This window comes from Photinus pyralis, unplaced genomic scaffold (genome assembly GCF_008802855.1).
Source record: "Photinus pyralis isolate 1611_PpyrPB1 unplaced genomic scaffold, Ppyr1.3 Ppyr1.4_LG5, whole genome shotgun sequence".
Taxonomy (NCBI): domain Eukaryota; kingdom Metazoa; phylum Arthropoda; class Insecta; order Coleoptera; family Lampyridae; genus Photinus; species Photinus pyralis.
Window position 1 is genome coordinate 25,836,261 of NW_022170596.1, and position 12,746 is coordinate 25,849,006.

The 12,746-nt window shown below is 35.5% G+C and overlaps 1 protein-coding gene and 1 long non-coding RNA gene across 8 annotated transcripts in view; one reads left to right on the forward strand and one right to left on the reverse strand.

Annotated features, from left to right (window-relative positions):
* The window catches only part of LOC116170448 (facilitated trehalose transporter Tret1-like), a 44,438-nt gene that overhangs the window by 23,696 nt on the left and 7,996 nt on the right, over positions 1-12,746 (forward strand). Inside the window, exons 1-3 of one of the 7 annotated variants that reach the window (XM_031486856.1) lie at positions 7,518-7,620; positions 7,680-7,798; positions 8,766-8,871. The exons of 1 other annotated variant lie outside the window; for it this stretch is intronic. In XM_031486856.1, coding sequence (XP_031342716.1) covers positions 8,869-8,871 — 3 coding nt within the window. In that variant the 5' untranslated portion in view covers positions 7,518-7,620; positions 7,680-7,798; positions 8,766-8,868. Of the gene's footprint in view, positions 1-3,831; positions 3,945-5,388; positions 5,427-7,517; positions 7,621-7,679; positions 7,799-8,765; positions 8,872-10,962; positions 11,188-12,746 lie in introns of those variants that run through there. 5 more of the 7 variants (XM_031486857.1, XM_031486866.1, XM_031486861.1 and 2 more) reach the window with 5 other exon arrangements.
* Positions 1,011-3,767, reverse strand: LOC116170452. Its single transcript, XR_004145238.1, has 3 exons — positions 3,388-3,767; positions 2,938-3,068; positions 1,011-1,721 (listed from the first exon to the last, which is right to left on the reverse strand). It is a non-coding gene; the product is annotated as an uncharacterized LOC116170452 (long non-coding RNA).

Genomic DNA, 12,746 nt, shown 5'->3' on the forward strand with positions numbered 1-12,746 from the left:
GGGGGGGGGGGGGAGTTCCAGCACAATGGGAACGACCAACAAACTTTTGGAAAATTACTACTTCCATAATAATGTTACATGCATTTAAGGTGTAATTAAAAATGCATTAATTAAACTTACCTTGGCCTTGACGCACATGCAGTTGCAATAGCAAAACAATAACAAACTAAACAAAGCTAACATACACGCGTGCACTTTAAACTTGAACTTGAACTGAAAGAATTAAACTACTGCAGAAGTAAATGGGGAAAGGCAATGGCATGATCTTATATCAGATTTTATAAATGGATATGAATAGGGAGTCCTTAGATTATATTTCACTACTAATCATGTGCGAATACGAGTAGGTACTATAAAAAACAATTCTTACTTTGTCTTGTCTGGTGTCATAATCATTTATGTACACTACTACAAAATGATGTAAAGCAAAACGGTTTATCTTATCACAGGTTAAATAATTTCCGGTGTAATTCAAATTGAAAGTGGTATTTTTTATTTTTATGGGTAGTAAAACAAACAAACACTGCATACTTTGTGTCAAAAAGTAGGTAGACAATGCAAGCGTTGTAAAAGAGTAATCTAATAGTAATCTCTTAATGATTTCTGCCGAAGCGAAGCAGACTTTTATGAAGTGCTCTTTGTATTCTTATTTACTTTTGTTTAATTTAGTAACACACGATTAGTAATAAATTGTTTAATGTTTTGCTCAGTCTTAGGGCGCTACTTACAAGGGCGCAGGGGGATATGTCCCCCTATCCCCCAGGGCCAGCACGGGCCTGCACCTCAATTATTTAAAAAATGCTTCATAAGTAACGGAGGTGATCGACTGGAATTTTTTACTTACCCTGTACAGTGTATAACAAATACGGCGAGTTTTTCGTAAAAGTGAACATATATACTACGCAATTATTTCTATATTCACTTTAAAAACATACATCAATCTAATCAACAAAAATAACTGACACAGTTAGATAACAAATGAATCAATATGCACCTGTAAAGGAGGGAATACACGATGGATAATTACGACAAACGTACGCGCACATGTGCGGTGAACAGCAGCGTCAAACATTACCAACAAAAACACGATCGAACATTTCCTTAGACATCACAGTCGAGTTAGCAACCAACCGCTATATTGTAGTAAAAAAAATGAAAATTTGTTGTGGTTAGCACAGATATCACCCTTACATCTGCGCATGCGTGTTCTGTCCAAAAGCTTTTCAGTTCTTTCTTTTATGACTGCGGACAGTTTGGAAGTAAACATTTATAATGTTGGAAACATATCAAATTTCATTTATTTAAAAGCAGTGGTGGATGAATTTAATGGATCACTAGACAATAGTCAATTCGTTAAATAAAGAAACTAATTTATCAGAAAGAAGTCATAATTGCATTGCATAATGTTTTAGGGCAAAATCTTCTTTTTAAACTCCTGCAATGGGAGATCTTCCAACCCCTCCTTTTCATTCAACCGGCGCGACGTAGATCCTTTTTTGAAATAGACAGAAAAGGACGCGGGTGTAAAATGTAAAACATTTAAGACTGCTTGTCTCTTTTATTTTATTTTATAACGAATGATGGAAGACCATTTATTCACTTTCGAAGAATTCTATACTCTTCCTGTCCAAGTCGAGTCCATATTAAACTCCCGACCACTGTCACCTCTTAGCTCCACTCCAAATGACGCATTTTTTCATCTGGAGACGTAGGAGATTTACCTACAAAACAATTGCCTCGTTACCAAAATTTCCAATGATGCAATAACGTATATGGTATCGATGGTTCAAGAAATATATAGGAGAATTACAACGTCATAAACGGTTTTCTGACACTACTTCTAATTTTCAAATAGGACAGTTGGTCTTAATAAAAGAAATTAATTCTCCACCTTTGTGTATCATGCGTATCATGAAAATTCATCTAAGTCGAGATGTAGTGCGAAGAGTAGGTACAAGCGTACGGTTAAAAATATAGCTCCAGTACCTAATGTGGAGATAGAACGTGTTGGAAATTTAATTCAAGGTGGGGGGGGGGCATGTATGCGCCAATCACCTTAGCTTTGGAAACAATGACAATGTAAGTTTAGTTTTAAGTTTCAGTTTACAGTAAATACAAAATACATCAAAGCATTATAGCTTATACACTACTTAAATCATTCAATTCGTTTTTACTCATAATACCACTCTCCAAAATTGTAGGTATATTATCCTATCGACAATCTCTCAAAGTGACAAGAGTGGGTCTAGTTTGCTTTACACACGGTATACGGTAGCAGGGAGACTAAGGGGCCCTAATGATTTTAGTAAATGATAGCAGGTGGACAATATCTTATCAACGTCATTAAGAACGGGGTAACAATGCGTACGATAGCGCCAGGTAGTTTTGTTTTGCATTTCATTATGCTTATGAGGTAATCGCCGGAGACATTTTAACTGAAATGTTCGTTGGTGTTTTTTTCTGGAAAATCCGGTAATCTATTTTTTAAGTACTTTGTATTATCATAGATAGAAATAATATCTTTAAGTGCCGATGTAAATATTGTTTCCGCCTTTACATATGGGTACTTTGTAATCACATTTCAAGGATCAATATTTTTGAAAAACATTTCTCTGGTAATGGGTTTAATTACAAAACAAGATCGGTACTGAAGTGACCCACTTTATAGATACTTGTTAATTAATAATTAAGCTAAGAATCTTTATCTTTAACTGGAATTTTTACTAGAAATATCGAATGTGTGCGCGCTTTGCAACTTCGTAGACGCAAAGGTCATTTATAACGCCCAATTTACGTTAAACCCTCGTTATTACTAAAAAACCGAATTCGGTTATGTGACGAACACAATAGAGGCAATATTTAACTTGTAAGAAAGCAGAAGGCTGGGGGGGGGGGGCAGTTAAAAACCATTTATTGTAGAGTAAAGAAGTAACTTACTTTGTTAAAAAGGGGTGCAATTAGGTCGTTGAATGAAATTAATTAAACCACTGTCCATTTCAACCCCTAATACCAGTCCGCATTCTCGTACTTAGTGGGTCCTGAGTACTGTCATTTATGCGTTCGCATACCTACAAAGCCAATATATTATTTTATTATTAAAATCTGGCCCAAAAGACGGAGTTGAATTCGTTGCGGTTCGGACGCGCCGTTCGGGTAGGTGTAGAGATAGTGCAGGTAGTGTAGAAAATGCTTAGTAGGTCTCCATCTAAATAAGAGACATAAAATTCGAAACCATGGCCTACGCTCGATTAATCAAACGTAAAGTGTTGGCACAAGAAACTTAGCAGGTTCCAGGTAGATCTTTTGTACCTTCTTAGTAAATTCTTCTTTAGTATAGACATGTCAATTTTACTTAGACCATACTTGCATTTATTAATCAGGACTTACTTGTAGAGGCAGATTTCACGGCGCTCCAAACTTGTAGACCGTGTAACCGGGGCCGAATGAAGTTGGCCACTTGTTAATTAATAAATGAGCAGTAAGAATCTTTAACTTTAACTGGAATTTTAAATTAGAAATAACGAACATGTACCTACGCGCCTTGTAACTCCCTAGACGAGGGTTATTTATAATGCCCAATTTACGTTGGACCCTCGTTATTACTTTTATTCGTAACGTGCCCTTTTCGTACAGACCAGTTAAATTAACGACAGGTACAGCTTAATTTAAATCGATAGTAGTAGTTAAGTACATTTTAAACCTGGCAACGGGCATCAAATTCCATGAACGCACGTTAATTGTATTTGCACAGAAATGTGAAGGTTAATAATTATGACCGATACCAGATAAACTGAGAAAAGTGTCTAATCATCACAAAGTGCGATAGAAACCTATACGTGCTACCTATGCCATTCGATAATAGTGCTCTGTTTCGAAAGTATCAGTAATCATATGTAGACGAGTGGGGTATAGGTGGAAACAGTGCTAGTGACTGACAAATAAAGGTAAATACTGCACTTTACATTCTACACGGCCTTGGTTAGCGACCGTTTCGCTCCTATTTTTAAAACAATTCTTTAAAAAAGGAATAAACAGTTCACAATCCAACGTAGCATTCAAAAACATAATCAATGTCCAGGGTAGAGGCTGATTGTTTATTAGATCAATGAAATAGCGTTTACGATCGGTCTGTTTGTCTGATCGTGTATGTATTGGAATTATAGATCCGTTTTTTGATAATTTTTTTTACCTAAGTTCTATTTTTTCCGATTGGTATGCATCTCTCTTAACATATTGCTTTTCTAAAAACCCGCCGCGTAAACGGCCAAGTAGCTCAGGGTTGTAAAAGTAGAACGGCTTCAGATTCCCTACAGCGCAGCGGTTAGTTCGTTTGGGTATAAAATCTTCGTAGTTTTTTCGTAAGGTTGAGCGCCACCTCGCTTCTTTGAACAACTTAATTTTCACTGGATAAAACTGGGAAGATACAAGGAAAGTAACAATGTAAACAAATAAGGAAACTGACCTTATACTAGCTTACATACGTATATAATTCATTTTCGAACGATAAGAGACTTACAGCGTTAATTAAGCTACCTGCCTCTGAAGCAGATCCGCGTACGAAATAATGACATCGATCATATATCGATTCGAGTGAAGTTTTTTTAATAAAAGTCTATCGTATCGTATAGTGTTCCGAGTAAAGCTCCTTAGAGAGGAATTATCCGCGTAATTATTAGCTTCAGTATTTTAATTCCAATGATCCAATTCATCATCTACTCGCTGAGGTTACGGGTTATCCTGATTAAGTGTTGAGCTTGCGTTTCCAGAACCCCCACAAGAAAATTGCCGCCGTCCGCTATCTTGAAACCGGTATGGGTAACCGCAATTAAGTTGGGAAAATTCCCGCGGTTTGAAATTAATCAAATTACTACCACTTTATAGCGTAGCACTCAACCTACCTCTAACCAATAACAGGGTTATCAAAAAACAATGGCTACATTTACGTCGTATGAACGTAGTAAATAGGTTCTATCTGATTCTTGCAGATCCGGTTGACGTTGCAGGGTTGAAATTCGATCGGATGCAATACATGTGATGTGATGTCAAATTTTTAGACATCACTTTAAGCAAAGAATACTTAATAATTACTCTTTGCTTAAAGCTAAATTCGCAGTTATTTACGATTGTATTTCACAATACCTCTAATAATGCAAATCAAAAGAATTTATGCAAAACATTTTCAAGTTGGTGAGACATCCGGTTATGTCAGCTTGCTTATTATTTTAAACGGAACACCTTGTATTTTTAGATTATACACAAAATACTATATTTGATGTAGGTATAATGTCATATAGGTACCTAAATCTATCCGTTTTTGATATATTTTCATTTTCGTCTTGAAAACTGCTGTTAAGCAGGATTTTAATTGGGGCGAGTTTTCTTTTGTAGAGGAGGTTCCATTTTCGTGGATTGATTGCGTTGTTTTTGTGAGTATAATTAATTTCTTTTATTCAATTTTTAATGTTGTTTGTGAATTACTGTATCTATTTATAATCAAAATAACAACAATTACTGAGTTATGAAACAGTAGTATGCAAAATTTATTGATATTTAACTTCTTGGTAGATGATTAATGGAAAGGGGGCTATTTCCACATAAACATTTAAAACCGCCTGGCACACATTCAAAATCTACTATAGCAATACAGCGTGGACAGTTGCGGTCTCGGTTGCAGTACGACATAACAGGGAGAGGGGCCGGGAAATAACATGGAAAAATACATTTTCGGCCTGCTCCCCTACAGGAGAAATAAAAACATATCCATATCCATCGGATGACATAAAAATATGCAACTGAGGTCTTATGCAAGCGTAAAAACGAAATAAAAAAATTCTAATAATCGATAAAAACTTGTTGGCCATGGAGTAACATGTCGCACTTGCTAAGCACCTACTACAAAAAATCTTTCCTTTGACTGTCATCTCACTTCAACAACGAAAGGATGAAATAATTTCACTATAAAGGAAAAAGTATTTATTTTTTGCTGGCAACCGTTTACACCAAATTCGTGCTTCTTATCAGTTTCAATAGATTCATTAACAATTTTGGAAAAGAGGATAAGTTGGTACTGAAATAGTTCGATAAGACTGTTACAAAATACATAATTATTAACCTAATATGAATAATGAATAATTATTAACTTAATATGAATGCAATAAAAAACTGATGAATCATCCTACCAAGTGATACTTCATTATTGATCCCGTACCTACGCAGAAAAACGAAACCAAATACTGTCAAAGTCTTTTTTGACAGACGAAATGCACGTGTGATATTTTTTATGATGCCCGAAACCTTACCAAAAATTAAAAGTATATGTGCGTTTTGCTTTTGGAGGTAGGTATATGTAGACAAATGAACGAAATACATTTTGGCAACCATCTTCGTCGATGAAGCGTATCATCTTCCAGGGGCGAAAAAGTAAGTTGTCAATGACATAACTATAAAAAGGTTTAGAGCTAATTCATTTTTCCAAATGTGATTGCGAAAAAACAACAAAACATCTATTAATATACCGGGTGATCCAAAAGTAGTGCGGACAGTTTGAATTTCCCGCAAAACGAGTAATTTTCAATGTTTGTAACACGCCAAATGTCATTCATTACTGCTTCTGGTAGATCAATTTAATGGGCAACTAAAAATAATCACTTTTTTTTTAATTCGGTGCTTATGACTAACGAAGGTTTTATAACTAAAGTGGTGGTCAGGATATGCTTCATTAAATTGCTGAAAGCAGGATCTAGTGGAATATGACCATGTACCACTTTCTAAACGTGTTGCACTACGATAGTGAGCCATTAACCCTTCAGTACATGCGCTCTACGGATATAAGCGAGCACACGCGCTATGGTGGAATTGACCGCATCTCATTTTGTCCCTTTTTTTGCGGTAATTAATCTGATTTTACCACTAATATTGCAATAGCACCCAAATATCATTATTAACACCCTTTATACACATAAAAGCTATTATGGCACATAAAAACTGAACATCAAGAAACTACTCCCCAAAGAACTATTGGTATCGCAGCAATTGGTACACAATTTTTTCATATTTCACTCCTAACCATGAGACGTACAGCACACACAGTAAAAAAAAACCGACGCCAATGGATCGTTGTTACTGTGATTTGTGTATGGGGGAAAGCCATGATCGCCAACGCCATAAGTAAAAAGACAAATTTTAAGCACCAAATTCAAACTGTCTGCAGTCATTTTGCATCATTGTACTGCCTAAAATACCCAATGAAACAAATCAAGTTAATTTCGCCCATGACTTATCGTTATTAACAAAACCATCCCATTTAATATCATCCCTAACATTCTTAAAAATAACTAATCTCCATAAACTAATAGAATTTCAATTTTTTTCCAAAGGTATAGTGCAACATAGTTTAAATTTGTTTGTTTAGTGCCACTACTATGTAACTAAAAAATAGGTTTGATTTATTGTTATTTGAGTTGCGTGAAGATAAAAAAATTACACAAATGTAATAAAACCGATAAATGGTATTGTATCCAATAAAACAATATTACTGCGTTTGAAATTATCAGTATTCGTTTTTAAACAATTGTGAAACAGGTAAGAACTTGTCTGTGTTCATTACTCACACAAATTAAGGTAAGGCTTAATGACCGAAGTCATACATTAGTCGCGCTAATTTGCACTAACTCACATAGGTACCTCACTGAATCTATGGGCATTTCTTGGCGAAATTCAGACCACGACCTTGAGTAATTTAAGTTATGGACATATTCGAAATAAACAAAAAGATCATGGAGTAAAAGATACGGAAGTGGTGAGATCATTTATGCACAATTTTTTTTGATAGAAAGGCGATGTTTGATTATTATGCGACGATTTGCGCACGTTTGAGACATTTTTATGTACCTACTATATTAGTCGGTATTATAATGTCAGTTTACAATGTTGTTAATGCATGTGATTGGATGTTTTTTGCAAAGAATGATGTTATTCTTCAAAAAAACATCCAATCACATGCCTTAACAACATTGTTAGCTGACAACATAGTTAAGTATGCTTCATAACACCGGCTGATAGACAAACAAACAGTGACTAAACACAATAATTTTTATTTACAAACAGCTTCAGCATTTATAAGTGTTCTGATTACGTACCGTACAAAGTACAAGATGTTGGCAATTTTGGTTGCAGTTTGAATGTTGGAAAATAGGTAAGGAGAAACAAAAGCATCATAAAATTTTTGGCTACGGAGGGTGCTTTATCCTGGACTATTTTTTCAATTGTTCGCAAAATTAAAGAAAAAGAAAGAAAGGATTAAACATTCAGATATCTCCAATTAACCGTAAAGGCGTCTACGGCCACCGAGTGTGGGTCCGGTAACCACGAGATATATTTTTTGCATTTATGATTTTTACAAGATGCAAAACGGTCGATTTCTGGAATCCCAAAAAACGCAACGATTCTACTGAAAGCTGAAGGAGCCAGAGACCACTCAGTTTCTGTAGGTAGCAATCTAGACCCCTTGCCTGCCAAAGCGTTTCTTTTAGAGCTAATGTAAGCTGCTACCAGGACAATGTTGCGCTTCTCGCAAAACTGCCAAATGCTTCTAGCCAAAAAATTTAAATTTTCAAATTTTATACCTCCCATTCTGTTAACATAGGACAGGGCTGTGGTATTATCCTTTCTCACTAAAAAATTGCAAGATTTCATATCTCTTGCGATACTACGTAGACTATAAATCGCTTTTAATTCTAAAGCATTTATATGTAAATTCTTTTCAGCTTCACTCCACCAACCGTGAGTGCGTTGTCCACCAGCCCCTGTCCCCCATCCACTTAACGATGCGTCGGTAAACATTTCCAGATCAAACGAATCACACCGAAAATGGTTAGAGCAATTTGGTATACTTTGAATCCACCAATGTAGATCTAATAATACCTTATTGGACAAAATCATGTCAGAGTTGTAATTAGAGTCATTAATTTTTAAGTTTAAAATGTGTCTCTTTCTAAAATTTTAGTATAAAGCGAGCCGTATAGTACTCCTGGACAAATCGATACTAAAAATCCTATTAACTTGGCAAAATCCCTTATCTTACAGCGTTTTACTCGTAAGAAGTGAGAAATCAAACTAACAAATTTTTAATTCCTTTTGTATCGGAAGTCTTAGGTTACGTGACAGAGTAAAACCTCAAATTTTTTGACTTGTTTTTGGCTCTAGGTCCTTTTTTATCAGAAATCCTAGAGATTTCAAAACTCTCCATACATATTGTGTTTGTTTTCGGCATTCCGAATCGGTACCTCCAATAATAAGATAATAAATAACGCAACACACCCCTTTGTCTAAAATGTTGAACCACCGGTTTCAATAATTTAGTATACGTGTAAGGTGCAGATGCCAACCCAAAGGGGATACACCTAAATTCATATAAAGACCCCTCAAAACTAAATCTCAAAAATATTTAAAAGTTAGGGTCCACAGGTATGGAATAGTAAGCATCTTTTAAATCGATTGTGGTTAAAAAACTACCTTTTTTAAGGGTTTCAGGACCAGCCTGAGGATGCAGAACAAGACCGGCAGAAATAAAAGTTTCTTCGCAATTTTGTTCTTCTGCAGAATGAATTAAATCATCACACTCCTCTATTTCCCACAAGCGAGCAAGCCGATTTTGTATGGTTAAACCTTGTAAATGAACTTGAGAAGAGGTTGAACTATGCGAAGAAGCACTACCAATTCAAATTACCCACTACCACCCACCCACTACCCATTCAAACTTAATCTTATAAACTGAAGGTTTGAGATGGATTTGACCTTTGCATAATGATTCCACAAATAAATCCGAACTACTTAGTAAATCATCTGGTTTAGGATTATGAAATTGAGGATCTGTCAATTTATGACATGTAGGTACCGAAAGAGGAAGATTCCGGAACAACATCTCATATTTCCGGAACAACTAAACAGTCAAGAGGAGCTCTAAATGGAGTATTTTTGAGCAAATTTGAATTTTACAAATGGAATGAATTCTGAATTCGACTTTGAATGCCCCTGAAATTGTAATGTTAATGGGGTTAAGGGGTAGTCCAAGTCTCTGACAGAAATCTGAATTAATGAAGTTAGACTGGCTCCCTTGGTCTAAAAGTGCTCTCCAGTCTTGACCATTTCTCTTTATATCAATTACCTCCAACAAGATTGTTGATAAAAGCAGCTATTTTGAACTTAAATTGTAAGTAACTGTTGCGCATTTGTATTAGATTTGACCTCGGATTGAGTGAGAAAGTGTGAAAGCATTTTTGAGTATAAGGATTGAATTTTTGAGTAGAAACTGTTTGTGGTTTGAACGATTGTGCCTATACTGTTTGGCCTGAATTTGCCTCTGTATTTTTATCTTCCATTTTCTGAAGCATTTTTGCTTCAAAAGTATAAGAAAATTCTCAAAATTGGGAGAATCGTTTAAAAAGTGTAAGATCATTTTTACATGATCCACCAAATGGCTGAGATTTTTTGAAGATTATTCTTTGATAATCTACTTATAAAGTACCTAAGTACTCTAATTTCCGAGTAAAATGACAAGCGGCAGGAAACGTAGTCCGCTCTGCCTCTGTCATGGAAACTATAATTTCCTTTCATAAAGTAGGCATGAAAATAAATGTTTCATGGCGACTTTGAGTAAATTTTTTTCTCACACAGGGCTAGATTCTGCACGACAATTTAAAGTAAACATTTCTAAATGAAGAAACGGACGGTGTCACAAATGTTACGTTTCGTTATTTATATGTGTGTTATATATGGAGCGGACGGAATTGCTAGAGTTGCAAAAGATCCAAACTTCAAGGGGAAAATTCAACGTCTTTTTAATAAGATGGTTTCTTTATTAAAAAATACAGAATTAATTTAGGTTGATAGACAAATAATCGTTCCATAATCGGAATCGGATCTGAATTGGGGGGGGGGGGGGTGTTCAAATTCAATTCAGGTTGAGATCAGGTATAATTCAAGTGGGAGAAGTTCCTTATTCCCCCTCCTTGCCACCTTTTTCCATGTTTTGCACTATAAATCGACGAATAGATTAAGTGGAGCAATTTTTGAAATATCCGCGATAAATAAATGACCTGTTGTGGCTGTAGTACCTGACGTAGTTAATACAAAAGCAGAAGGTGTGTGTTTGGGTAATCCCGAAGAAAAAAGATAGTTAACTAATTGGTAAGTGCAAATCCTTCTCTTCTGATTTTGAGCGTATTGTTGCAGCAGAGCATTAATGCATGTATTATACCCATTATCAATGTCTTAAACTGGTAATAGTCACTGGGGGGGAGGAGGGATTTGTTCAAAACGGCCCCATGGTTAGGTTGTAAAGGAACATAATTCATTTTTTATGTGGAATTAGGTGTAAAGACCAAGAACAAATCATTGAACGAATGAAGCCAACCTTTTAATGAATATACCCGATTTCTTGTTTCTTTTTGTTTTTCGTTTATGAGGCAGGTAAAAAAACAATGACTAAACACAATAATAATTTTATTTACAAACAGCTTCAGCGTCTATAAGTGTTCTGAGTAAGTACCGTACAAAGTACAAGATGTTTGAAAATAAGTGTTGAAAATAGGCATTCGAGATTAACCACTCCAGAATTTTACCGATAAGACCATACTAATACACATCGATGAATGCGGTTTCTCGAAACCATTCGTTTGTTTTGCTTTTAGCGTACCCTATGCACTTGTAGCGACGTTTGTGTTCTCACTTGCCGTTGTACTACAGTCTACATACCACCATGTGCAAATTTCAAAAATTGTTTTTTCACTTCACCGCGTTGTAAAAACCTAATATTCACCAGTTTTGTTCAAAGAATGGCCAAACTCGATTGATCGATACCCAAGACAGTATTTTTGATACGTTTTCTTAGTGTCCAGGGGATTTTTGTCAGTCTGCTTTTGTGAACTATGCCGCCAATGATGTCAACGTTCATTTGCTCCTTATTACAGTAGCAAAAATGTGTATAATTTTCGTCGTTGTAAATATATATCACGTATCTGTCATCGCTAGCAATGTTTGTATTGTATTTCAATTTCACTACTTTTTATTTATAGAAAACGTTATTTTGCCCATACTGCACAACGCAAAATAACTGCCTTTGGCAGATAACCTGCACATTAAGTTTGACGTTTCTGACACATCTCAGGGCCGAATGCAATTTTAGAAGGATTTACGCATCTCTTCAATTCCTTCCCCGTTTACTTAATAATAAACTTAATTGTTCTCCTTTATTAGAACAGATTAAATTTCTCCCTCAATTTTTGCAGACTCGAAATCCTGTTGCTCTCTATCTTCCTACTGTTAGAACAGACATTTATACCATGTGCAGCAATTACAATAACATTTGTAACGAGAGCATTTGTTTGCGCTAAAGCTTTTGCGATTGGAATTATGCCAAAGAAAAATTTCCAATTATAAAAAAAGTCAAGTTTGCAAGAGCATTCCACCAAACAAACATTACTCATGTTCAGTTCAAGTTTTTTTTATTTGGTCCATTGTAATAGCAGCGAGGGTCCGTAATCTTTCCCCACGTTTGTCAATGAATTATTTGTTCTAAATTGTGTTTGTCACCTCGTTTTCTGGCTTTGGTTTTGAATTACACGCTGGAAATCGGTCCTGTTAAGTTACTTCTACAACTCTACAAATTAAGCACAGCTTGGTAAAAATAAGCTGATTTTACAGAATCCGAAATTCAGTATACAGCGATGCAAGCTGGTTTGAGCCAA